Source organism: Puma concolor, chromosome B3, assembly GCF_028749965.1.
Source record: "Puma concolor isolate L17-30 chromosome B3, mPumCon1.1.hap2, whole genome shotgun sequence".
NCBI classification, from domain to species: domain Eukaryota; kingdom Metazoa; phylum Chordata; class Mammalia; order Carnivora; family Felidae; genus Puma; species Puma concolor.
In genome coordinates, this window is record NC_141672.1 from 95,535,802 (window position 1) to 95,563,587 (window position 27,786).

At 36.8% G+C, this 27,786-nt stretch overlaps 1 protein-coding gene across 1 annotated transcript in view; it reads right to left on the minus strand.

Moving 5' to 3' along the window:
• Nucleotides 1–9,093: 9,093 nt before the first annotated feature.
• The window catches only part of TRPM7 (transient receptor potential cation channel subfamily M member 7), a 123,838-nt gene continuing 105,145 nt past the window's right edge, over nt 9,094–27,786 (minus strand). The window contains exons 31-39 of the mRNA XM_086710668.1: nt 27,231–27,256; nt 24,903–24,953; nt 24,755–24,820; nt 23,899–24,182; nt 23,672–23,754; nt 23,303–23,508; nt 19,524–19,575; nt 19,294–19,400; nt 9,094–10,579 (exon numbers count right to left, since the gene is read on the minus strand). Coding sequence (XP_086566794.1) covers nt 10,449–10,579; nt 19,294–19,400; nt 19,524–19,575; nt 23,303–23,508; nt 23,672–23,754; nt 23,899–24,182; nt 24,755–24,820; nt 24,903–24,953; nt 27,231–27,256 — 1,006 coding nt within the window. The 3' untranslated portion in view covers nt 9,094–10,448. The remainder of the gene's footprint in view (nt 10,580–19,293; nt 19,401–19,523; nt 19,576–23,302; nt 23,509–23,671; nt 23,755–23,898; nt 24,183–24,754; nt 24,821–24,902; nt 24,954–27,230; nt 27,257–27,786) is intronic.

The window sequence follows — 27,786 nt, forward strand, 5'->3', positions numbered from 1 at the left end:
CTCTAAAGAGAAGCTTTTTCTTTTCCCTGTTTATTCTTTTAACCAGTGTGGACTCATGAATTCCTACTTTATTCGATGGATTATAATGTTACCATTATTTATTTTTGATATACAAAGTGCCTCAAGATTAGCCAGCAGAGGGCTCTTCAAGATGTTTTCTGTACCTGTTTGACGGGTCCCCATCATTCTTTGAACACTTCTTATTTTTGGCACGTGAGATCTTCCAGACAGAACCTGCCCCAGTCCTAGAGTTAGTCATTTCTCAAAGAGCCCTGGTTCCTTTTAGAGAATAGTATTTAGAATAGAGATGCAGAAGCTAGATGTACTCATGCTATTGCAGTGTCACAACCCTATCATCTTCAGTGTTTCCTTATGTGATCAACTCCTCTACATGTAACTCATCTGTTGCTGCTACCCTCCCAACCACATACACCACACATACCTCATCCTCACCCTGCTTTTCTGACACCTCACACAAGGCCTACCTAAATTGATCTCAACTAATGGCTTCTAAACTAAATTGTGAATGGATAAAAGAAGAAAAAAAAGGGACCTGGCTCTGTTATTGCCTGCTTCCTTCTTTGATGGATTACATTTTTAAAACTTCCCTTCCCCTCAGACTCTTTTTTTTTCTTTCTAATTGTCGAGAGATTGCACATTGTTTTTATATTCTTGGATTGTTTCCTTTAAATATTTCAACAAATACTCAAGGAGCCCTTGTTATCTTAATCTATCTGGGTCTAAAGTTGGAATAGCAAGGGATACCATTATTATCCCAACATACTTTTTTTAAATGTTTATTTATTCTGGGGAAGGGGGAGAGAGAGGGAGAGAAAGAGAATCCCAAGCAGGCTCCGCGTTGTCAGCTCAGAGCCCAACATGAGGCTGGAACTCACAAACTGAGATCACAACTTGAGCCGAAATCAAGAGTCAGACACCTAACCAACTGAGCTATCCTGGTGCCCCTTAACCTATTTGGTTTTTAAGATCTGGATGGCTTGTCATAACTCTGTGTGAAATTTTGTTTGGTTCCTTGAGATCACATACTGAGTCAGGATAGCAAGGTTACTCATGCTTAAAATTACTTTTTGATCAATTAATATCTGTAACTTTACCCAACTGGATGAGATCTTTAGTGTGCTTAACTACCATCTTCCCCTGAATCTTCTTTTAATATTTAAAAATGTTTTATTCTAGTTTACTTTAAAATTTTATATCATGTATAAATATTTTCCAGCAAGCATTTGAATTTGTACATTTTATGAACATTTGCTTTTCTCTGTATCTTTTATCTCATGTCTTCCCATTTAGATTTTTTCTTTTTGATTGAGTAAATCCTTGATTAACATTTTCCAAGAAAGTGGTGAACTTTCTGAGAATGCCATCACATGGCTGGGCTCAATGTCCTCCCTTTCTCCTAATAATATTGCTTTACTGCCTCTTGGATACTATATGACAGAAGAAAATTCTTTTGTCAATCTGATTTTTTTTCCTTCATAAACATTATTATATTATTATTATTAGCTACTTATTTGCAGAGTTACCAAACTGTGGCCTGAAGTAGGTACTTCTATTTTTTTCCTTTCTAGGTCTTGCATTCTGGAACTCCTATTAAATAGTTGTTGTAGCTCATTCATTAGTCCAGAAAATATCTATTGTGCATCAGCTCCGTGTCGGTCACTGGGCTAGACGTTTAGTAGTGAATAAAATACAATTCTTTACCTTAATACAGCTTACAATATGTTGATCATTTGGATTTATTCTGCTTTCAACTCTTCCCACATATCTTGCATTGTTTTAACTTTCTTACACTGTTACGATTGAGCACTTGTAAAGTTACTTTATTTGAATTATCTTGATGTTTTAGCTTTACATTTGTGCTCACGGCTACTTTTTACATCCTTTGTTCTAATTTCATTCTTAAACTGAATCCTAAAAGTGCCTTCAAGAGATGAAAGTGGAGCATACTTAAGCACTTTGGTGCAAATTATACACATCTACATATCTCATAAACATGTGCTCATACTTTAACAGAAGAAGCTACAAGATAAGTTCCTTGTAAAGAAAAAATCACTCTCAGAATTTTCTGTATTCTCTGCCATGTCCTCCTTTCTTCATTGGAATTCCCAAGGTTAAAGAGGCAACATGAAGAAACCTATTACTTGAGTACATTTATGTGCTGAGTAGTGCACCTTCACAACAATCTGAGATCAGTATTATCAAAGAGGTTTGCTCAAGTAGCTGGTCACTCATGGAATAAGGGACAGAGCAAGAACGAAAGTCCAAGTCTATCCAGTTCCATTTTGCATTGCATACACAGCAGCTACAGAATTGGGAGACCCATAGATGTAGGACTTACCAGTACCTCATTTTTATTGCCAGATAATATTCTATCATATGGATTTATCACTATTTTACTTATCTGCTCACATGTTGTACACTTGGGTTATTTTCATTTTTTAGCTATTATCAATAATGCTGATATGAACATTCATGTATAAGGTTTTGTGTAGACATATTTTCATTTTCTTGGACATATACCCAGGAGTAAAACTGCTGTCATATGGTAACTCTAATTAACCTTTTGAGAAGCTTCCACTGTTCTTTGCAAAGTGTCAATACTACTTAAATCCCCACCAGCAATATATGAGCATTCCAATTTCTCCACCTGCTCCTTCTCAACACCTGCTTTCATCTTTTTGATTCTAGCTATCCTAGTGGGAGTGAAGTGGCATTCATTCCATTGTAGTTTTGATGTGAATTTCCCTGACGGCTAATAGACTTTTTTCATGTGTTTATTGACCACTCCTACGTCTTTGGAGAAATGTCTAGTCAATCCTTTGCCCAGTTTTATTTTATTTTTTTAATTTTTAAATTTTTATTTATTTTTGACACAGAGAGACAGAGCACAAGTGGGGGAGGGGCAGAAAGAGACTGAGACACAGAATCCGAAGCAGGCTCCAGGCTCCAAGCCGTCAGCACAGAGCCCGACGCGGGCTCGAACCCAGACTGTGAGATCATGACCTGAGCTGAAGTCGGACGCTCAACTGACTGAGCCACCCAGGCGCCCCTTCTTTGCCCAGTTTTAAATTGGGATGTCTTTTTATTATTGAATTGTAAGTTCTTTATACAAGTCCTTTATCAGATAGATTACTTGCAAAAATTTTCTCCCACCGAGTTGTCTTTTCCTTGTTGATAGTGTACTTTAAAGCACAAAATTTTTAATTTTGATGAAGTTCAATTTTACTTTTTTTCTTTGGTTGCTTTTGCTATTGGTGTCATATCTAAGAAACAATGGCTTACTCCAAGGTCACAAAGATTTACCCCTACATTTTCTTCTAAGTTTTATGATTTGGCACTTACATTCAAGTTTGTGATCCATTTTGAAATAACTTTTGTATATGGTGTGAGGCAGAGGCTCAACTTCATTCTTTTGCATGTAGATATCTAGTTGTCCCTGCAGTTTATTGAAAATTCTTTCCCCTTTGAGTTGTTTTGACACCCTTGTCAAGAATCAATTTACCATATATTATTGATTTATATGTTGTAACACATGGTCTTGATTACTGTAGCTCTCTATGGGGAAGAGTATTTTAATAGCATTTTTAGGTAATTGTGGATTCTTATTTAAGACGACACTAAAATTGGACAAGTGGTAGTTTCCTAAAGGTCAACTGCAGTATAGAATCTGAAATCTTATAAACTTTTCATACTCTGTTGGATCTTTAGATCATCTGGAAAATATTTGTTGTGAAGATTTCCAAATGTGGACATATTTCATTACACACTATCAAAAGTAACCATTGTTAAGTCAACACTGATTTCATTAGGAAAGTATTGGGAAGCTGTCATGTTACTGGTGTTAATAGGCAAGTTTTACCCAAATTCCAATTTTCTCTTGAAAACTCAAATTTTCGCATTAACAAGCACTATTATTCTTTGGCCAAATCCTCAAGTCTACCCCTGGTTTGCCTGCCAGTCACTCTTTCAAAGTAGAAATGATGCGCAGTGAAAAAGTGCCTAGTTCATTTTCACTTAAGTGTTTTTTCTTCAAACCACCATTGCACTTCATTCTGTAGCAAAAGTTTTATGTGTTTCTCATTTTGCCTACCGATATTAAGGACATGTATTGAAGGGTCAAGATTAAGTAAAAATTAACTTATGACTTCAGCAAAGACATTTTAAGTGAAAATTTTTTTTTTTTTTAACTGTGGTATTAGACTGAAGGACAGGACCACCATGTACAGTTTGGTGCTACAGCTTCAAACTGTGCTAAGACCCATCAATCATTTTGCCTCATCAGTAAAACTTTCAACACAGAGAAAAAGGCAAGTATTATCTTATGATTATAGAATATATAGTATTATTTGACCTTGTGGGGCCCCTGAAAGTGCCCTATGTACATTCAGTGCCTGTGGTCCATTTCCAGAACCACTGACCTCATCAATAGATCCAGGTAATGACCATCAAAAAGACAACCAGAACTGTGTGTCCTCATGGAACTAGACACCACCACCAAGGACTCATTCTCATCAAACATCTAGACTCTGACCAAGCCTTTAACTAACCATTTAAGGCATATTCAAGAGAGAAACACGTAAAATGGCACCTAAGGGAAAGAATTAGCAAAATCTTGAATGTGGGAAACTTAACATTTTTTTTAAGATTTATTTTTGAGAGGGACAGTGCAAGTGGGGGAGGAGCAGAGAGAAAGGGAGGCATAGAATCTGAAGCAGCTCCAGGCTCCCAGCTGTGAGCGCAGAGCCCAAGGTGGGGCTCAAACTCACAAACTGTGAAATCATGACCTGAGCTGAAGTCGGATGCTTAATGGACTAGAGCCACCCAGGTACTCCTGGAATACTTTTTAGAACAAATGATCAGATTCTTCAAAAAATGAATTGGGGGTGCCTGGGTGGCTCAGTTGGTTGGGCAACCAACTCTTAGTTTCAGCTCACCTGAAACATGATCTCACAGTTCCTGAGTTTCAGCCCCATGGGGGGGGGGGGGGGGCTCTGTGCTGACAGTGTAGGGCCTGCTTTGGGATTCTCTTTCCTCCCCCCTCTCTGCCCCTCCCCTGCTAGTACACACAAACTCCTTCTCTCCCTCTCAAAATAAATAAATTGAAAAAGAAATGAATTGGTCGGTGGTGGTGGGGAGTGGTTGAAGCCTATATATATCAAGAGACTTTAAAGACAAATCAAGATTAAATTATTTATACACTGCAGTTGTAAAGATAAATCAAACAACTGCAATGTATAAATAAATCTTACCTGGGTCCTGACTCAACCAAACCGTAAAAAAATTTTTTTGGAGAAAATTTTCTGAAATTGAGAAACTTAATTTTTGACGCGTGAAGATATCAGTTCTCACACTTTAGAAACATATACCAAGACATTTATAATTAAAATGAAAGAAAAGTTCCATGGATGCAGATTGCACAGAAATTCCAAGGAAAAGGGGCACCTGGTGGCTCAGTTGGTTGAGCGTCTGACTACGGTTCTATGATCTCATAGCTTGTGAGTTCGAGCCCCACGTCCGGCTCTGTGCTGCCAGCTGAGCCTGTAGCCTGCTTTGGACTGTCTGCCTCTCTCTGCCCTCCCCCACTCACTCTGTCTCTCTCTCTCTAAAATAAACATTAAAAAAGTTTTTCAAAAAAAGAAATCCCAAGGAGGGGGGGGAACACCAGGGAGCTAAATGTAGAGTAGGGCAGCACACGAAAGCAAGCAGTTATTGTGGAGTGTGTAGCTTTTCTGAATAACCATGTCCTCTCCCTCCCTGCTCTCTGTTCGTTACCACTAAGGCAGAATCACGGACTCCAGTTAGAAATTCTGCTTTGAGGAATTTCCAGAGTGCAGAAGGAAAATATATTCCAGAGGTTCAAAACCATAGCTTGGGATTTTCCCTAAAAGGCTCACAGATTGTCTAATACTAGAAATATTCTGTGGTACACATACTTATTGAGCACCTATATTCTATACTACAAACTCCAACAAGGCACTAAGGGAAACACAAAAATAAATAAGATAGCTCGCAGTTGGTAACACAGACCAAGTTTTGAGAGCCACACATTGGTTGGGAGGTTTCACTCCAGTACCTAATTACTGAACAATTAATTAAGCGCCAGTTGTGACTGATCTGAGGATCCAGGTTCCCCAAAAACAGGTACCTTTGTGAAATCTAGCTGGGAAATAATGAGAGCAGAAGGATCACAAAAATGCCCACACATGGATTCATCCTTTTCTGCAAATAATTACTTGATCTCTGAGCGATAAATGACTACTGGGTACACTTGCTTTGATTGTCTGCTTAAACACATAAGACTATATATATCACTGTGATCTATCTTCCTCAAGAGAAAGTTTGGTATTGTAGAAAAACATTTAAAAATTCATGTTTTTTTTTCAGTACACATATCACAAATTATTAACTATGCAAGGTGCTGGGTGATATAGTAGTGAAAAATCCTAAAGGTCCTTTCCTCTGTGAAATGTACAATCTAATGGGGTATATATCTATGAAACAACAGCCCAATTTAAGGCTGGGAAACAAGGGTAATTTTTATATTTTTCTTTACATTTTAAAATATTTACCTTACAATGAACATGCATTACTTTAAAAATAATGAAGGCTCATAGATCCCCAGATAGATGAAGGCAAATTATCAGAGAACATCTATGTAAGACGTTTTAAGAAGTAATTTGGGGGACACCTGGGTGGCTCAGTTGGTTAAGCATCCGACTCCTGACTCTTGATTTCAGCTCAGGTCATGATCACAGTCCTGAGATCCGGCCTCGTGATGGACTCCGCTCCCTCTCTGTCTGCCCCTCCCCTGCTCATGTGCACTCTCTCTCAAAAAAAAAAAAAAAAAAAGTAATTTGGCAAAGAGATGAGCTCTGTTCTCAGCAGAATGACACTGAGAAGAAAATGCTAAAGAGATTATGCAAATGACCCTTTCAGACCAGAGTAATAATGACAAAATTCAGTAATCTAAGGAAAGATCATACTTCTTTGGAATGAGAAATGTGGTCTTCGGGTAAACTGTTACTTTCCAGAATTAACAACAAAAAAAAGTTATCGGATAGATTTAGTTCGGAAAAGCAACCAGGAACTGGTACAGAAATCAATCATCACTATGCTTAAAAGTCAACATAACACAGGGCTCAAGAGCATACTCAAAAGCCAGTTTCCCGGGTTTGAATCCTAGTGCTGCTACATTCTAATTATAAGAATCTTAGGAAAGTTACTTTATCTAATGCTTTTATTTTCTAATTGGTAAAACAAGATAATAACCTATATTTCATAAGATTGTTTTAAGGATTAAATGGGTGTAAGTACTTTATATATAAAACAGTTAGAGTAATGCCTGGCACATATTAAGTGCTACATAAACACTGGTTACTATTAACATCTTATGAAAATAATCAACATAAAATTAAATTTCAAAAGATAACCCATATCTCCATTTTCTGACATAACAAGAAACAGATTGAAAAGAGAGAGAGAGAGAGAGAGAGAGAGAGAGAGAGAGGAGGAAACCAAGATCACATTAAACAATACACAGGACAGAAGATGAAAGGCGTACAAAATGGTTCATTTAAAAAAGCTGATACTGGCACAAAAACAGACACATAGACCAATGGAATAGAATAGAAACCCCAGAACTAGACCCACAAACGTATGGCCAACTCATCTTTGACAAAGCAGGAAAGAACATCCAATGGAAAAAAGACAGTCTCTTTAACAAATGGTGCTGGGAGAACTGGACAGCAACATGCAGAAGGTTGAAACTAGATCACTTTCTCACACCATTCACAAAAATAAACTCAAAATGGATAAAGGACCTGAATGTGAGACAGGAAACCATCTAAACCTTAGAGGAGAAAGCAGGAAAAGACCTCTCTGACCTCAGCCGTAGCAATCTCTTACTCGACACATCCCCAAAGGCAAGGGAATTAAAAGCAAAAGTGAATTACTGGGACCTTATGAAGATCAAAAGCTTCTGCACAGCAAAGGAAACAACCAACAAAACTAAAAGGCAACCAACGGAATGGGAAAAGATATTTGCAAATGACATATCGGACAAAGGGCTAGTATCCAAAATCTATAAAGAGCTCACCAAACTCCACACCCGAAAAGCAAATAACCCAGTGAAGAAATGGGCAGAAAACATGAATAGACACTTCTCTAAAGAAGACATCCGGATGGCCAACAGGCACATGAAAAGATGTTCAGCGTCGCTCCTTATCAGGGAAATACAAATCAAAACCACACTCAGGTATCACCTCACGCCAGTCAGAGTGGCCAAAATGAACAAATCAGGAGACTATAGATGCTGGAGAGGATGTGGAGAAACGGGAACCCTCTTGCACTGTTGGTGGGAATGCAAATTGGTGCAGCCGCTCTGGAAAGCAGTGTGGAGGTTCCTCAGAAAATTAAAAATAGACCTACCCTAAGACCCAGCAATAGCACTGCTAGGAATTTATCCAAGGGACACAGGAGTACTGATGCATAGGGGCACTTGTACCCCAATGTTCATAGCAGCACTGTCAACAATAGCCAAATTATGGAAAGAGCCTAAATGTCCATCAACTGATGAATGGATAAAGAAATTGTGGTTTATATACACAATGGAGTACTACGTGGCAATGAGAAAAAATGAAATATGGCCTTTTGTAGCAACGTGGATGGAACTGGAGAGTGTGATGCTAAGTGAAATAAGCCATACAGAGAAAGACAGATACCATATGGTTTCACTCTTATGTGGATCCTGAGAAACTTAAGAGAAACCCATGGGGGAGGGGAACAAAAAAAAAAAAAAAAAAAGAGGTTAGAGTGGGAGAGAGCCAAAGCATAAGAGACTGTTGAGAACTGAGAACAAACTAAGGGTTGATGGGGAGGGAGGAGAGGGTGGGTGATGGGTACTGAGGAGGGCACCTTTTGGGATGAGCACTGGGTGTTGTATGGAAACCAATTTGACAATAAATTTCATATATAAATAAAAAAAAAAAATAAAAAAGCTGATACTTTGTAATTAAAAAAACACTCTGAAAACATGGATAATTTTTCAGAATGATTGAACTCAGTAAACATCTGTAAACAAGAATAAATTTATTTAATTTCTTTTAAAGATTTAATGATATACAAAATGTATATAGTATAATATCTTTAATACACTTTTTCTTTCTTCCCCTCCCCCCCATTAATATTAAACACTATTTAAACAGCTCATCTCTTCTTGCCTTGTCTGTATCTATGAGATACACTACTGAATACAAGTAAGATTTACACTGCTCCTTCCTAAATAAAAATTAAAATTAGTACCTAGGAAACAAAGAGAAAAAAAGCGTAAAACTTTAGTCAGATGAAAGCTTTTCTTGTTGTTGAGTATTCAACAGTATCTGGGGCAGTTAAAGTACATTTTATTGGCATAAAGTTACATTGCAATCTCCCGACATCACATAATGATAATCCAACTCAATTTCTTAAATAAGTACCACAAACAATACTCATGTTCAGGTGTTCCTACACAATTTTAAATAGAAGCAAGAATTTACGTTTACATTCTGATTTGGTGTACTGTCAATAAGATCTTTGGAGAAGTGTGTAGCTTCCAGGTTGTCACTACAGTTACAGATAGGAAAAAACACTTGAACTTTTTTTACAAGGTAACTGCTCTTGAACAACAAGTTTCTCCTCTGATATATTTAGGTTAGACCAGTTTACCATGGCTTTCTTCTACTTAACAATGACTTGAAAAAACAATGTTAAAAAAAAAATAACACTAATACCTTTGCACAATTTGGGGTCTATTTAACAAAAAAAAATTGGCTCCATCTTTAAATATGGAGCCTAATCCTGATTCATAAAGTCCCTCTTTGAAAATAGTTTTCAGCTCAGGCTTCTTGTATCCCTATGGATCTAGAATAATAAATCATCTCCTTTTCCGTGGCCAACAAGCATCTAGTTGGGGACTAGTGACATCATCACTGAACACACTAAAACATACTGAGGAAGACGTCTGCCATTTAACCAAAAGGCTGGGTGATTTCTTCATTTCACTAGCTGAATGGCAGGAAACCAGCTGCCAATAAAATCTACACTGACACTTAACTTTGGTTAATGGTATTGCACCACATGAGAGAGGGTGTCACCCTCATCAGAACAAAGTCAAATGAAATCTTCTGCTAAAAGAGCCCTTTAAAAAGTTATAAATACTAATTTTCCTTTACCTTTAAAATTTAACAGCTGCCAGCTGTATCCTATAGGGAGCTCCTGACTGACTAGTTTAATCAGGTCAAAAGAATACCGACCTTTTAACAGTGCCAGAATCAGCATATTCATTTGCACACATTTTTCTCTATTACCAAACAATTTCCTCCTGAAGGAAAAATGACAAGGTAACATTTTTGTGAGGTGTAGGCAAAAAAACCCACAATGATTCAGTAATATTATAACATCAGACGAATAGAATTAGTTGATTCTGATTCTTTGGTGGAATTTCCAGGCTGAAGAGTCAAATCTGAAGGTTCATCCTGAGGAAATATAATTTTATCAGGTGTATAGTCATTCCTCTTCAGATCTATATTCACACCCCCAACAAAAAAAGAAGAAAAAAGTCAGTATTTCTTAGAAATGAAAAGTTAAGAACATTTTCTAAATCAATTTTCCTCTAAATGTGCCACATCTATTTTCTAGGAGGTAGTTTTTAATTAAAAAGTCACAAAATATATACACATAAAAACGAAATCATTCATTCATTCAACATATAAGTATTCTGCTCTGACCAAGAGTCAATAACTCATGTCAGAGTGGAAACATAGCAATAAGCAAGGCAGACAGGTATGGTTCCTGCTCTCATGGAACTTATATTCTTGTAGATGAAGAAAAATAAATAGAAAAATAACAGAATTATTATTAGTAACAAATGCTTTGAAGCAAACAGTCTGGTGAGAGCCAGACAAGAGATAGTATAAGCTGATTCTTTCATTAGACAAGGCTGGGCTGAAGAGGCACAGGAGGTAATATCTGAGTAAAGACCTCAATATTGAGAAATGACCTATCAAAGCTCTGAGCAGAGGGAAGTTTAACTGCAGACCGTAAAAAGGAAATGAACTTGGCATTTTTGAAGAATGGCAAGACGACAGTATGGCTTGTATGTAGTGAATGAGGGGAAGACTAGTAGCAAATGGGGTCAAGCAACAGTTAAAGACCAAGGGTTATCAAAATATAGCCAGTGAGGGGCGCCTGGGTGGCGCAGTCGGTTAAGCGTCCGACTTCAGCCAGGTCACGATCTCGCGGTCCGTGAGTTCGAGCCCCGCGTCGGGCTCTGGGCTGATGGCTCAGAGCCTGGAGCCTGTTTCCGATTCTGTGTCTCCCTCTTTCTCTGCCCCTCCCCCGTTCATGCTCTGTCTCTCTCTGTCCCAAAAATAAATAAACGTTGAAAAAAAAAAAAATTTAAAATATAGCCAGTGAGCCAAATCTCACTTGCTGCCTGTTTTTGTAAATGGTTTTACTGGAATGCAGCTATGCTCATTTGTTTACAGATGTTCTGTGGCTATTTCCGCACTACCATCGTACAGCCAGGTAGCTGAGACATAGGCCATATGGTCCACAAAGCCTAAAATATTTACTACCTTGTCTTTTACAGCAAAGTTTGTTGACCCCTGATTTATGGGATGCAAGCTATGGTAAGGAGTACAGATTACAATGAAAATCTGGGTGCGCCTGGGTGGCTCAGTCGTTGGAGCATCCGACTTTGGCTCAGGTCATGATCTCGCCATCTGTGAGTTCGAGCCCTGCGTTGGGCTCTGTGCTGACAGCTCAGAGCCTGGAGCCTGCTTCGGATGCTGTGTCTCCCACTCTCTCTGCCCCTCCCCTGCTCATGCTCTGTCTCTCTCTCTCTGTCAAAAATAAACAAACATTAAAAAAATTTTTTTAAAAAGAAAATCTGTTGGAAGGTATTAAGCAGTATTAAGGAAGGAACATAATCAAATTTAAGTGTCTATTCTGACTGTCATGTGAAGTCTTGTTAGGAGCATTTGGCAAGAACACATGAAAGAAGTGGTGGCAACAAAGATTAAGAGAAATGGATAAATTCTAGGAAGATTTCAGAGCAGAGCAGACAAAGTTCAAAAGATTGGGAATGCAAGGTGAGAGAAAAAAAACCAATTAACTTTTAGGTTTTGGTCTAAGCAACTGAGTAAACACTGGTTTACTCAGGGTAAAGCTGAGCTGGAAATGATGGGTGGGAAATGAGAGTCAAGAGTTGTGGAATGGATATACTACCTATAAAGATACTTTAGGGTAACCCAGTAGAGATGCAAGAAACTGAATATAGAAACAGGAGCTCAGGAAATACAGTAAGTCTTCATTCAGTTAAACATGGTACTATCAGTATGCAGATTACATTTATAGCTATGGGATAGGATGAAATCATTTTGGGAATTATAGACAATAGTTGCAGAATTGCAAAACAATGCAGTAATACCAAGTTTAACTTAAAACTAACCATAGTCATGCACATATCCTTATGCTTTTATCTCCATATAAAATAGAGCTCAGAATATGAACTCTCAGCTGAGAATATGAACTGTTCATTTTGAGTGATAGCCTATATTCAACGATCCAAATACATATTTGCTATTGTATGAGTACATTTTGATAAATTTTAAATTTAAAAGACTGTGCCAGTGTGGCCTTAGGGAATGCAAATTAATTTGTAGTTGTATTGTACACCACGAACAATGGAAAGAAACCCAATTATAATTCAAGTTCTGAAAATGTTAACTTATGGTATAACCATGGACAAATTATCTGACTTCTAAAATGTTCTGGAAAATGACAGATTTGGGTTGGAATGTTTTTAAGGTCTCTTCCAAGCTACGAAATCCTGACTATATTAGTAATTTAAAAATTAATTTAAAAAATAGATATACTACTTAAAATATTATTAGATCCAAAACCAAATAAACATTATATCTGGGCTACCTATTAATAAATTCACCACTGTTATGTTCTAGTTCTGGCTAAAATGGACTAAGGATATTCAACTCTATCTCTCCCACTGATTGTAAGTAAAAACCCTTCACATAAGCATAAAGTCACTATCTCAGGATCCTGAAAAGTTAACAGCAGACATATTGAGGAAGGGGATGAAAACCTGAAGAATGGCCTAGCCTAGATTGGTGGTGAGTTTCCTGGGTTTTTTTCCCCCCTCTCTTATTTTTCAAGCTTAGACTTACAGATAGCTGGCTTGATCTCAGAAATGTATAGTGAGCACGGAGAGAAAAAGCTCTAACACTTTCTGACCAGAAGATCAGGAAGGGGGACTCTGTGGGATGGAGAATGTTGAGGGGAATGCCCTCTTTTTGCTCCTCTGGCCCTTACATACAAGTCCCAGTCATGAAGAGGCACTTTTGAGGTGGTGGCACCTGGGCAAGCACCTACAATTCCAAGAGAAAACCTTTTTCTGGGACTACAAGAACTAAAAATAGGTATCTTTAAGAGCCAAAAAAATTTTTTTCCCTCTTTCTAGCATCAGAAATGGACTCAGTTGAAGGAAATGTGTGACAGCACAGGGAAGCCACAATCCTGACTTTCCAGGCAAAGTACCTTATCTGTCCCCTGTACCCCCACCCCTGTCCCGCTCCAACCAAAAAAAAAAAAAAAGGCCTTGAAAATCACAAAATATGGAATCATGGAAAGGAGGAAAATGGAGAGAGGGATACCCTAAATTTGTGTATGAAATCCCAAGTTCACCTTTGAGTGGCAAATATGTGAAAAGACAGCATAGGATGGGCTTTGAAGACTAAACTATGTGCTGACCTCCACTCAGTTTCCAGACTTGACCATGTTTGACACAGTAAGGCTGACCTAAGTAATACTGCAAAAGCTTTGAAAACTAAACTGACGTTGGAATCACAGCTATAAAAGGTAGACTAGGACTTGTAAATTGAGCTTAAATGAGCTGTCTACTAACACAAATAAACAAAAACCAACATTCTCTAGAGGATTTTTAGTAAGAATGAGAATCTCCTAGTCAAAATATCTAGGACACATTCTAAAATTACCAGATACAAAGAACTAGAAACATCTCAAAGAAAAAGACAAGTGATGCCAACCTTAAGATTATTCTGATGGAATGATAAAAGACTTTAAACCAGCTATTACAACCATATTCCATGAAGTGGTGCAAACAAACTTGAGATGAATGAAAAAAACAAGTTTTCAGCAGAGAAATAATCAGTATAAAAGAACCAAAAGGAAGTTTATAGGACTGAAAAACATAACTGAAACAACAAATCCAGTGTGCGGGCTTAAAAGCAGAATGAAGAAATGAAGAGTAAGGGAAAAGTCTGTGAACTTGACAGAGCAATAGAAATTATTCAATCTAAACAACAGACAAAAAATAATTTTTAAGGAAATAACCAGAGACTCAAGTCCCTGAGAAACAATATAAACATGTCTAATATTCTTTTTTTTTTAATGTTTATTTATTTCTGAGACAGAGAGAGACAGAGCATGAGTGGGGGAGGGGCAGAGAGAGAGGGAGACACAGAATCAGAAGAAGGCTCCAGGCTCTGAGCTGCCAGCACAGAGCCCGACGTGGGGCTCCAAGTTACAAACCGTGAGATCATGACCTGAGCCAAAGTCAGTTGCTCAACCTACTGAGCCACCCAGGTGCCCAAAAATGTCTAATATTCTTATTATGTGAGTCTCAAAAAGAGATGAAAAGAGATTGATGCAGAACAAATATTTGAAAAACAGCTAAAAACTTCCTCAATTTGATAAAAATCATAAATTTACAAATTCAAGAAGCTAAGCAAACCTGAACCAAGATAAACTCAGAAAAACCTACAACTAGACATCTCATAATCAAACTGCTGAAAATCCAAATTTTGAAACAAGCTAGATTATAATGATACATCACATATAGGTGAAGAACAATTCAAATGACTGTGAAATTTTCATCAGAGATAACAGAGGCCAGAAAACAGCAAACATTTTCTATGCCCTGAAAGAAGTATCAACCTAAAATTCTAGATCCAGTAAAAAATAGCCTTCAAGAATGAAGGCAAAATATACACATTCTTGATAAGAAGAACTAAGAGCAACCACTAAAAAAAATAAACATAAAGATAAAACAATACTAAAACAGAGTGGGGGGGGCGGAAAAAGAAGGCATTAATCAGAAAAGAGTACATCAGAAGATCTGTATCTAATCACATCAATAATTATGTAAAATGTAAAGGGTCTGAAACATTAGTTAAAAATGGAAATTGTTAAGTAAAAAAAAAAAACAAAAAACACAAAAAAACAAATTAAACCTACGACCCAACTATATGCTGTCTGCAAGCAGCCCACTTCAAATATAATTAACATATATATAAGGGGCTCCTGGGTGGCTCAGTTGGTTCAGCGTCTGACTTTGGCTCAGGTCATGATCTCATGGTTCACGGGTTAAGAGTTAGATGTTGGGCTGTGTGCTGACAGGTCAGTCTGGAGCCAGCTTTGGATTCTATATCTCCCTCTCTCTCTCTGCCCCTTCCCTGTTTGCATGGTCCTGCTAAAGAAAGAAGGAAGGAAGGAAGGAAGGAAGGAAGGAAGGAAGGAAGGAAGGAAGGAAGGAAGGAAGGAAGGAGAAAGAGAGAGAAAGAAAGAAAGAGAAGAAGAAAGAAAGAAAGAAAGAAAGAAAGAAAGAAAGAAAGAAAGAAGAAAGAAAGAAAGAAATTTATAGAAGTAAACTTCTTGTTAGAAAAGGCCTCAAATCAATAATCCAAGTATTCCCCCCCACCAGGTTCATTTCTTATTATTATTTCTTTTTATTTTATTTTTTGTTTTTTAAAATTTACATCCAAATTAGTTAGCATATAGTGCAACAATGATTTCAGGAGTAGATTCCTTAGTGCCTCTTACCCATTTAGCCCTTCCCCCCCTCCTACGACCCCTCCAGTAACCCTCAGTTTGTTCTCCATATTTATGAGTCTCTTCTGTTTTGTCCCCCTCCCTGTTTTTATATTATTTTTGTTTCCCTGCCCTTATGTTGATCTGTTTTGTCTCTTAAAGTCCTCATGAGTGACATCATATGATTTTTGTCTTTCTCTAATTTCACTTAGCATAATACCCTCCAGTTCCATCCACATAGTTGCAAATGGCAAGATTTCATTCTTTTTGATTGCTGAGTAATACTCCATTTTATGTATATACGTATATCACATTTTCTTTATCCATTCATCCATCGATGGACATTTGGGGTCTTTCCATACTTTGGCTATTGTGGAGAGTGCTGCTATAAACATGGGGGTGCATGTGTCCCTTCGAAACAGCACACCTGTATCCCTTGGATAAATGCCTAGTAGTGCAATTGCTGGGTCTTAGGGTAGTTCTATTTTTAGTTTTTTGAGGAACCTCCATACTGTTTTCCAGAGTGGCTGCACCAGCCTGCATTCCCAAATAATCCAAGTTTTTACTTTAACAAAGAACAAATGACCCAAAGCAAGCAGAAAGACAGAATAAAGAGAATAAATCAATGAAATTGAAAACAGAAAGTAGAGTAAAACAATGCAAAGAAAAGCTGGTTCTCTCAAAGTATCAAAAGAACTAATAAACCTTAGCCAGAATGGCGAAGAAACAAAAAACAAATTATCGTAAGAAAGGACTCACGAGATCCCAGACACTGAACAAATTAAATTAGTATATAAATAACCCTATGCCCATAAATTTGACAACTTAAGTAAAACAAACCAATTCCTTGAAAGACACAAACTACTAAAACTCAATTTAAAAAATGGATGACCCCTCTGGGGCGCCTGGGTGGCTCAGTCAGTTGAGCGTCTGACTTCAGCTCGGGTCACGATCTCGCAATTCGTGAGTTTGAGCCCCACATCGGGCTCTGTGCTGACAGCTCAGAGCCTGGAGCCTGTTTCAAATTCTCTGTCTCCCTCTCTCTCTGCCCCTCCCGTGGTCTCTGTCTCTCAAAAATGAATAAACATTAAATAAATAAATAATAAAAAAATGGATGACCCCAACAATCCTACATCAATTAACATATTAAACTGTTCCTTAAAAACCATCTGACAAAGAACTTCAGACTGAGAGAGTTTTACTTGACAATTCTATCAAACATTTAAAATGAGAAAAGTATCGATTCTATATAATTTGTTCCTTGAAAAAGAAGAGGTGTGAACATTTCTAACTTATTTTTAAGGTCAATATTATGGTGATACCAAAAGAAGAGAAAGATAGTACAAGGAAAAAAACCACAAACATAGACCAATATTCTTCATGAACACAGATGCAAAAAGCCTCAACAACATATGAATAAAGTGAGTCCAACAATACATAAAAAAAGGTAATATATCATGACAAAGTAGTCTGTCCTGAATGCATGACTGGTTCAACATTTCAAAAATCGAGGCAATACAATGTACTATTAACCTATTAAAGAAGAAAACACAAATGACCATATAAACACATGCAGACAAAATATCCGACAACATTTAATACCCATTCAGGATAAACATTTTCAAGAAACAAGAAGTGAAGAAAATTTTCTCAACCTAATAAAGTATATCTAAAAAACTCTTACAAGCTAGCATCATGTTAATGGTGGAAGATCGAAGGCTTTCCCTTTAAGATCAGGAACAAAGCAGATTCTACTTTCACTATTCCTTTCACTATTCAACACTGTATGAGAATTCCTTGCTAGTGCAAAAAGTCAAGAAAAAAGAAATAAAAGGCATATAGGTTGAAAAGGAATATAACTGTCTCTACTATCTATACAGAAAATTCCAGTAAGTTTACAAAACAAAACAAAAACAATTCCTAGAATTACGTTAGTTTAGTTGTAGGATACAAGGTCAACAAAAAACAAAAACAAAACAAAAACCTCCAAACAATAACAACAAAACTCAAACCAAACAAAAAAATAAACAAAAATTAAAAAAAAACCCAAACCAAAGAAAAAACCCAAGGTCAATAAAGAAAGAAAAAAAACAAACACAAAAATTAATGGTCTTTCTGTACATTAACAATCAACAATTAAAAACTGTGGCATTGGGGCATCTGGGTGGCTCAGTCCATTGGGTGTCCGACTTTGGCTCAGGTCTTGCTGTTTGTGAGTTCGAGCTCTGCATCAGGCTCTGTGCTGACAGCTCAGAGCCTGGAGCCTGCTTCTGATTCTGTGTCTTCCTCATAAATAAACATTAAAAAAAAAAAAAAAGTAGCATTTACATGCTTACTATGTGCCTGGCACTGTTCTAGGTACTTCACAAATACTAATTCATTTAATTCTAAAAAACAAAACAAAACAAAAAACCTATCTCTATAATGTAGGTATTTTCTGGACCCATGCAACCTGGCTCCTAACTCCAACCTCTTAACTACTGAGTTATCTATCAGTCATAATGACAGGGACATTAAAAAATACAGCTCAAGGGTTAAGTCTCAGGCAGAGACTTTTTAAAAAAATTTTTAATGTTTATTTTTGAGAGAGAGAGAGAGAGAGACAGAGCATGAGCAGTGGAAGGGCAGAGAAAGAGAGGGAGACACAGAATCAGAAGCAGGCTCTAGGCTCCAAGCTGTCAGCACAGAGCCCAACGCAGGGTTCGAACTCACAAACTGCGAGATCGTGACCTGAGCCGAAGTTGGACACTTAACCGCTCAACCGACTGAGCCACCCAGGCACCCCTCAGGAAGCTGTAATTTTTAAAAAGTTTCACAGGGAGGCTGATACACACCAAAGAATGAGAACCACTGGTTTGTGCTATAGCTTAGATTCAATAATAACTGGTAATTTTTCAAATGTATAAATGAAATTACAATCCTGAGAGAATATATCTGAAGTTCTTGTTCCTGCTTCATGGGAATACTCCTCCAACTCTTTGCCAGGCTAACTTTAAAGTCTATTTAACCTTCAGTTTTAGGCAATCTGTCAGTTCCTCAGGTAGCACTCCCTGACCTCTTACCTGCTTACCTGTTCTATTTCTTCTGTTTGGCATTAACGACAGTCCTACCTGTTAATCCTGTCAGTATCTAAGATTTGACTAAATTCCATTGAGGTCAGGGATCATGTTTGTCTGGTTCACAATTGTACTGTTAACATCTAGCACAATTCTTGGCAGCGAGCAGACACATAATAAATGTATTAAATTAACAAACTTTGTATTTTTAAAAGCAATTAAAGAAAACATAGATCCATTTATTAAATAATGTGTATTTATGCCCTCAGCTTTATGAAGAATTGTAGTAACCAAATGTGCTAACAATTTATACATTATACTAAGAAAATGTTACCTGGAAGTTTAAGCTTTCTACAACAAGAATTACAGTGATGTTTTGCTCTAAAGTTTTTTATTGCATCTTCACCTAGATTTGCTGGGCCAAAAACCATATCACAGGATCTGTGGAATTGGTAGTTAAAAAAAGAAAAAAGAAAAAAGAAAAAAAAAAGACAGTTTATGCAAATAGAAATGTAGAATTTGAAATTATAAAAATATCATCATGAAATTATTAAAACTTATTACCTCTTTTCTTCTGCTTTTATCACAGATGGATCAGTCAAATTTTCACCCACACCTTTATATGTATATATAAAAAAAGATAATTTATATTGTATAATTGATACAAACATTGACATTTGCATAATAAAAATAGTTATGAGAGATTTTATAGCATCAATTATTACACAATGTTAAATTTTTCAAGAGTATAGGTTTTCTCTCTTAGTATTTCATAACTTGTGACCTTAACACTGCACCTAGGACACACACAGCTCCCGCACCAGGAATAAAAGTTAATTGTCAGAGTTGGGAGATAGGCAGGTGGACTCCTGATGGCACTTCCTTTTGATGCAACAGGGACAAAGCTGGAAAACAAACAGTTTATGTAAACAGTTTACATGATCTCCCCCTTTTTCACCTTATTAGCAAAGAACATTTTGAAACACGAAGGCATAATTTATAGGCCATTTTTAAAGTGTTTCCCATTTTAAAAAATCATATACTACCACATTTATCTTCTTGAAAAATTCAGGTTACATAAAGAATAAGATTGTGAACATCTTCCTTTACTTCCATTCCTCCCCAGAGGTACTAAAAGTATAATTAAATATTTTCAGTCTTTCTTATCTATTTACTCATATAAAAGAATACCTATTGACCTACTACTCATCAGACTGGCAAAGATTAAGAATATTTAGTACTGGAGAGTCCGCAGAGAAATGGGAACTCATATACAGTGCTAAGTATGTGTTCCCATAACCTTTTGGAAAAATAACCCAGTGGCTGTTAAAATTGCACTCATCTCTTCTTACTAAGCCAAGTCAGAAATCTACTTAATGGAAATGAAAGTAGCAATACATGAGTATATTTGTTGCAGCACTGTTTACAGTAGCAAAAAAAAAGAAAAAAGGGGGGGGTAAATCATGCCACCCCTCCATACTATAGGTTATCATGCATGCATCTATGAAAAGCAGTAACTCAGATTTATCAGTAATGACCCAAAAGATGTCCATGATATATTGTTAGGTAGACAAAAACAAATCTCTCTCTCACACACACACACACACACACACACACACACACACACACACACGAGGCATCATCCCAGTTGGAGGAAAATCACAACACAAAATATTAAAAATAAGGAAAAAAACCCCTTCTATTTGTGTACAGTATTTGTCTTCACCAAAGTTAGACAAATAATGAAATGGGAAAACTTTTTAATATATTTCCATATTGTTTGTTTGTGGTAATTGTGTAAAATATTTTTTTAATGTTTATTTTTGAAAGAGAGAATGCAAGTGAGCAGAGGATGGGTAGAGAGAGAAGGAGAAAGAATCCCAAGCAGGCTCTACACTATCCATGCAGAGCCCATGGGGTTCAAACTCATGAACCATGAAATCATGACTTGAGCCAAAATCAAGAATCAGATGCTCAACCAACTGAGCCACCCAGGCGCCCCTTGTGTAAAACAGCTCTATGAAAAATGGCTCCAGGAACACATTAATGTAATAATGTAATGTAAAGACCATTAAAACTACTTTGTTTACTGAAAATAAGTCCCATCTTTTATTTTCATTCATTTAAAGTTTATTTTTGAGAAAGACAGAGGGAGAGAGAGTCAGGTGCTAGCAGAGGAGGGACAGAGAGAGAGGGAGACTGAATCAGAAGCAGGCTCCAGGCTCTGAGCTGTCAGCACAGAGCCCAACGCGGGGCTCAAACTCAAAGACTGCGAGATCATGACCTGAGCCCAAGTTGGAGGCTTAACCAAATAAGCTACCTAGGTGCCCTTATTTTCATTTATTTATTTTTTTAAAATAAGCTCTATGTTCAACATGGGGCTTGAACTCACGACCGTGAGATCAAGAGTTGCATGCCCTACTGACTGAGCCAGCCAGGCACCTTAACTCCCATCTTTTAAATTAGGAATTCAGATAAAATCTGTTTGGCTTTACCTCCTATGCATGTTTGAAGATAATTAAGTGACACTATTTAAGAATATACTTAAAGATCTTTTTTACTTAATTGGATTGACCTAATAATACATATCAGTTTTCACTTTATATACTATTAAATCATTTATGTAAAATGATGAACTACTGAAAAAAGGGTAGCTATTTTTACAGATTTTCTTTCTTCAGCTTGATTCCATGCCATTTGCTTTTCAGCAAAATCCTTTATATCTGTGACTATATGTAACAAAAAAAGTCATCAAGTGATAAACATTCTAAATAACTGTTCTTATGTATAGATTTTGAAATCTGGTCTATGGTGACATTTGAAATTAAGGCTGCTCTTTCGGGAAAAAAATCATGGAAGTTATAATAAGAAAGTACAACTCAGGTAGAGCGGGCAACCTGCTCAGTTTTATTTTCCTCTGACCCTGCAGACAGACAATACTCTAAGCAAATGTGCCCTCTCCAAGCCACAATTTCCATTCTTTTCTTTTCCACATATGACAGATTCTGTCTACAAAAATGGTTATGATCAGTTTTTCCTTCCTTGTATAGATGCTACTCTACCCACCAAGTGCTGGAATCCATTCCCCACTTCTTGAACTGGGCTATCTTTATTATCTGCCTTGATCAGTAAAATGTGGAGGAGGAGATCTGGGCCAGTTCTGGAACTAATGTTAAGAGTTTCTGCTTTTTCTCTGGAGGAAGCTAGCTGCTATGTAAAAATCTAACTACCTGAAACTACCATGTTATGACCAAGGTCACAGATAACTAGCCACATGGAGAGATCACTTGGTGGAGAACTGAGGGATTCAGATGTCAGTGAACAGAAACCTTAGACATTTGACTCTAGTCATGTTGTTCATGCTTATTCTCCAGCCATTTGAACCTTCTGAGAAGACAGCAGAGATAAGCCATCCCCACCATGTCCCATCCAAATTCCTGAACCAAAGAACTGGAAACAAATAAAATGGTAGTTTTAATCCCTAAATATTTAGGTAGTTTAGTTCACAATAATAGATAACATAAACACCAAGAACAGGAACACATGCTACTGTTTTAAATAAACAGTATAGTTTTAAAAGACTAAAACTACATATACATCTAAGAATAGAATAGTGGATTGCATGTGTTTCTGCTCATCAAAAAAAAATATATATTATGTAAGTAATAATCAAGAGAGCAAGATCCCACTATTCAGGGCCCTGATGGCTATATGCTATGGCTGTTATTGACTTGCTTTTTTATTTTTTTCAACGTTTATTTATTTATTTATTTTTTGGGGGACACAGAGAGAGACAGAGCATGAACGGGGGAGGGGCAGAGAGAGAGGGAGTCACAGAATGGGAAACAGGCTCCAGGCTCTGAGCCATCAGCCCAGAGCCCGACGCAGGGCTCAAACTCACGGACCGCGAGATCGTGACCTGGCTGAAGTCGGACGCTTAACCGACTGCGCCACCCAGGCGCCCCTTGACTTGCTTTTTTTAAATTTTTTTTTTTTTCAACGTTTATTTATTTTTGGGACAGAGAGAGACAGAGCATGAACGGGTGAGGGGCAGAGAGAGAGGGAGACACAGAATCGGAAACAGGCTCCAGGCTCTGAGCCATCAGCCCAGAGCCCGATGCGGGGCTCGAACTCACGGACCGTGAGATCGTGACCTGGTTGAAGTCGTACGCTTAACCGACTGCGCCACCCAGGCGCCCCTGACTTGCTTTTTTAATAGCTTTTACTAACCTGAGGTTTTTACCGATCTATAAGTTAGAAGATGACCGTATATCATTCATAACACATGAACAGGTGAGAACCTACTGTACAATTTTACTTTAGCAATACTTTAATAAATTTACCTTGTAAATCAAGTACCAATAGCTCCCCTCTTGTATATTCATATGTCCAGTGGCTAAAGGCCAGCATGATTTCTTCCAGTGTATTAGTTGGTATAATCTCATCACCATTATTATTGTTGTATTTTCTAAATTCTCCAGTCATACATTCTTCCACAGCAAACCACTGTCCTGCTGAATGGCAATACAGCAGGAAAACTTCAAGGAACCTTATGAAAAACAGTTATAGATATTACTAGTAGTTTTGTTAATAAAATTCTAATTGAGCTTTTAAATGGGTAAATAATTAAATATTCAGCATTAATAACGAAGGTCAAAAGACAATGGTATCCAGATAAAACTACAAGATCTCAGAAAAATTTCAAGATTTACCTTGGAGAATATGGTATGGATTTGGGTTTCATTTGGTTGAAGGCAAACGTGAGCTTTTGTGCTGCTCTCTGTTGCTGAATTTCCTACAGAACAACAACAAAAAAATACACCAAAAAAATCTCCTTGCTGAACACTGAAACTAAGAGGTTTTTTGGTTTAACATACATTAGAAGACAAAACATGAACTCCAAATAATGTTCTACTGTTATGCATTCACTAGCACTTACTCTGAGACAGAGATGCAGAACTGTATCTTCCTTATAAATACTTGACCATGTGTTGACCACCTCAGGAAGAAAAGATTTGATAATATAAAGATGACCTGATTTGAGGATATCATGTTCTGACCAGGTACACTGTACTTTGACAGCTCTCCGTAAACCTCCTCCCATCTCCTCTTTACTTAAAAACTCTATTTTGGCACAGAGGCCAAGCTGTGACCAAGAAGACATGCTGTTATTCAGTATACTGGGTGAACTCTCTTCCAAGCGATACACTGTGACAGGCTCACCTGCAAGATGAATGGACACAATTTGAGGTCAAATTATGACCCTTTAAAATGACAAAGTAGAATAAAAATTGGCAGGTATCTTGTTAAGATTAAGTAAGAAACAGAAAATGAACTGGACAAAGTTATAATTTTATAAAGGAAGTTTAAGGGCAACAAATGCTCAGAAATCAAGAATCTACTAATATTTCTAAATTTATGTATATTAGTAGTAATAAACATTTTTGAAATTATGATCATTTTCAAGAAAAACTTTAAGAAAGCAACTGTTCCACAAAATTTGTGGTGTCAATTTATCTATGCTTTCTATACTAAACAATGGGTTAAGATCCTTTCTTAATTAGAATACACTATTACTTCTGGATATGATGGAAATACAGAAATCTAATATTTCTGATCACTCCTTCTTCTATTTAAACTATACCTGACTCTTGCTAATTAAAATTTATATGAAATTGACACTTCTCAACGTGACCCTTCCTTCTATTACCACCCATGTTCTACATCACAGCTAAAAATCACACTATTAATAAAAGGTTTATTTTCTCCTTCATTTCTTTACTATTTGGATTTACCTCTTGGAGGCACAGGTGTAAATGGAATGCTCTGGGATAATCTCATCAAATTATTTCTTTCCACAGCTGCACAAAAATGAGAGAAAAATAATGAAATCCTTTCTAAAAGCTCAAAATATTGTTAGATTTTGTTTTTAATAGTACTGACCTGAGTAATAGTAATTTGTATCCATAACTGGTTTAAATGGAGAAGCGAGACCTAAAATGGCAAATAAACAAATGAAACCCTTTTAAAAGTACTAATGTGGTATAAAAATTTTTGCTCATTCTCATACAATCATCCTAAGGTTCCCTTCATATAAGCTCTCTTCACTGAACAGAAAAAATAAATAGTAAAATACACTCATCATGTGCTTGCTCTATTATCCTTTTTCATTGTGCCAGATTAGTCCTAACTGTGCACTCAGATACCTGGAAGGGAAAAGGCACGTGACATTTCACACTCTCCTGTCATAAGCTGCGCTTTTCCCACACCCTCCACCCCCACTCAAAAAGGAAAAGATCTTTTAGTTTAGGAGCTGGAGCTTGTAACCAAGTAGCCATTTTAGTGGGCTGACCATAAGAAGATGAACTTCTGGAATGTGAAACATACCCAAAAGCCCTTCCTCCATATTTAAATGTATTTGAGAATTTGACTTTTTAACTGTAATGAGAAGACTGGAGAATCAATTGAATTTGCCATGTGTTAAGTTTACAGAATATTAATGAAAAAGACCTTACTGTCTTGAGAAGAAGAAAATCAGTCAATAGTTTTAATACTATGTAGGAAATATAAAATATACACATTATATATATATTATAGGACTATATATACACATGTATATATGATGTATATATGTATGTATATATGTATATGATGTATATATACATCATAGGACTATAGAGGAGGGGTACTAAATGTCTTCTGCTTGCAGAAAGGTTGAAGGATGTCTCAGAGAAAGAGAAGGGGAAAAAGAATAGTCTGGAAGACAGTGGTGTGGTCAGGGCAACATTTTCAGACACGGAACTGTTAAAGCACATGCTACACTTGAGAAACTGCAAGTTGTTTAGTATGAACAGAAACAGCAGTTTTCAAAACTAATTTTATACACATAAATATATATCACGTATAATAGATATAAATAAATTTATAATAAACATATATCAGAATCACCTGTGGGGCTTTTTCACTGTGCACCTACCCAGATCTCACTTCAAAAAATTCTGTAGGTGTGTGTCAGCGTAAAGTGATTCTCCGTAAGTACTTGGACATGTAACCAGGACTGCAAACTAACGAGCAAGAGTACAGGCACGCCTGTAGGAGGTAAAGCTACAGAATCAGGGAATACCAAATAGTTAGGAGCCAAATATGCCATGCTAAGAAAGGACACGATTTTACCCATTGACAGTGAGGAAAATGTAAAGCAGAGGAGGATCAGTTTGGTGGAAGAATAGAAGACAGACTAGAAGGGAGATTAAGTGGCACAACTCTAAAAACCTACGGGACAGTAACAACTAAATGTGAACACATACATACCCTACCACCTACAAATTCCAGTCCTAAGTACATGCCCAATAAAAAACAAATACATATGTTTACCAAACAACATGAACAAGACTACTCATAATGGCACTCATGGTTCATAATAATCATACAATGGAAGCTACTGAAATGCCTATCAAATAACAGAATGGATACATTCAATAGATTCATATAAGGAAATACTATATAGTAATGAGAATGTGCAAACTACCACTATACACAAAAATATTGATGAATCTTATAAACATATGTTAGGAGGAAAAAGCCAGACACAAAGTACATACTTTATGATTCCATTTATATATTCCATAAACAAACAGAGACAAAACTATACATGTGTTATTCAGGGGCAGAGGTTAAAACACAAGGACACGAGGAGCTGGGATACTGGCAATATTCTGTTTTGTGACCTGGGTGCTGATTACAGGGGCATAGTTGCTTAGGGAGAATTCACTGAGAGGCTTATCTCTACCTTTTTTGTATGCATGTTATATATACTTCAATAAAAGGTTTAAAAAATGATGAAGTGTGAACTGAAAGCAGCAGAATAATGTATAGTGGAAGATGGAGTCTTAATATTTAAGAAGTAAATACAACAGGACTCTGTGAGTGCAAGGTCAAGGGGGTCAAGAATAACTCCTTCTCAGATTTTACCTAGTAGACTGAAAGAGTATCATTCACTAAAACAGGGTATACAAGGGAAAGAGCAGACTAGGTCACAGGGACGAAGGGGGGTAGGGTGACAGTAAAGATATATCATTCACATGGTGAGTTCATGTATATGTGAAACTACTATACCGAAGAGAAACTAGCTGAACAAAGAACTTTTTACCACCTTGGCTCTTTCAAACACGAAGTCTGAAGTTTCTTAGCTAGAATAATGTGGTATTTGCTATAACATAACATCATATATAATCCTCATTTTTTTGCATTAAATCTACCATATGGACTCACCATTTAACGTTCCTTCTTCAGATGGCCTAAAGAAAACACCAAAAAATACAAGTTGTGACACAATCTTTGTTTTGGCTACCATACACTTTGTAAAATTATGATTATTTAATATAATGTGATTAAAGTAATTCTGAGATCCAGATTCACTTTTGTTTGAATATATGCCATTTCCCTTAAAGCCAATGCCAAATTCATATATGGATATAAATATATGTTTAATCTGTACTAAAAATCTCTTTCCAGCTCTTACCTTCTATCTAATATAAATATTTTATTATAGGAAGTATTTTGACCCTAGCATCATCCCTTTGCTGTTGATAAACTACTCTTTTCTCAGCACCCAAAAAGTGCTGACCAACTCCACCTTTCTGGGTACTTCTTTGGCTCAACATTCTGTAAGACAAGGTTCTCTTGTTAGCTGAGTTAACATCAACTTCAAGTACCTATTCTGTATTTACATCCTATGGTTTTGGTTATAAAACACAGTATACTCTGAAGAGATCTGATTACAGTTTGATCTTCCAAGTGCCATACAAGGCCCAGAGCACCCAAAGAA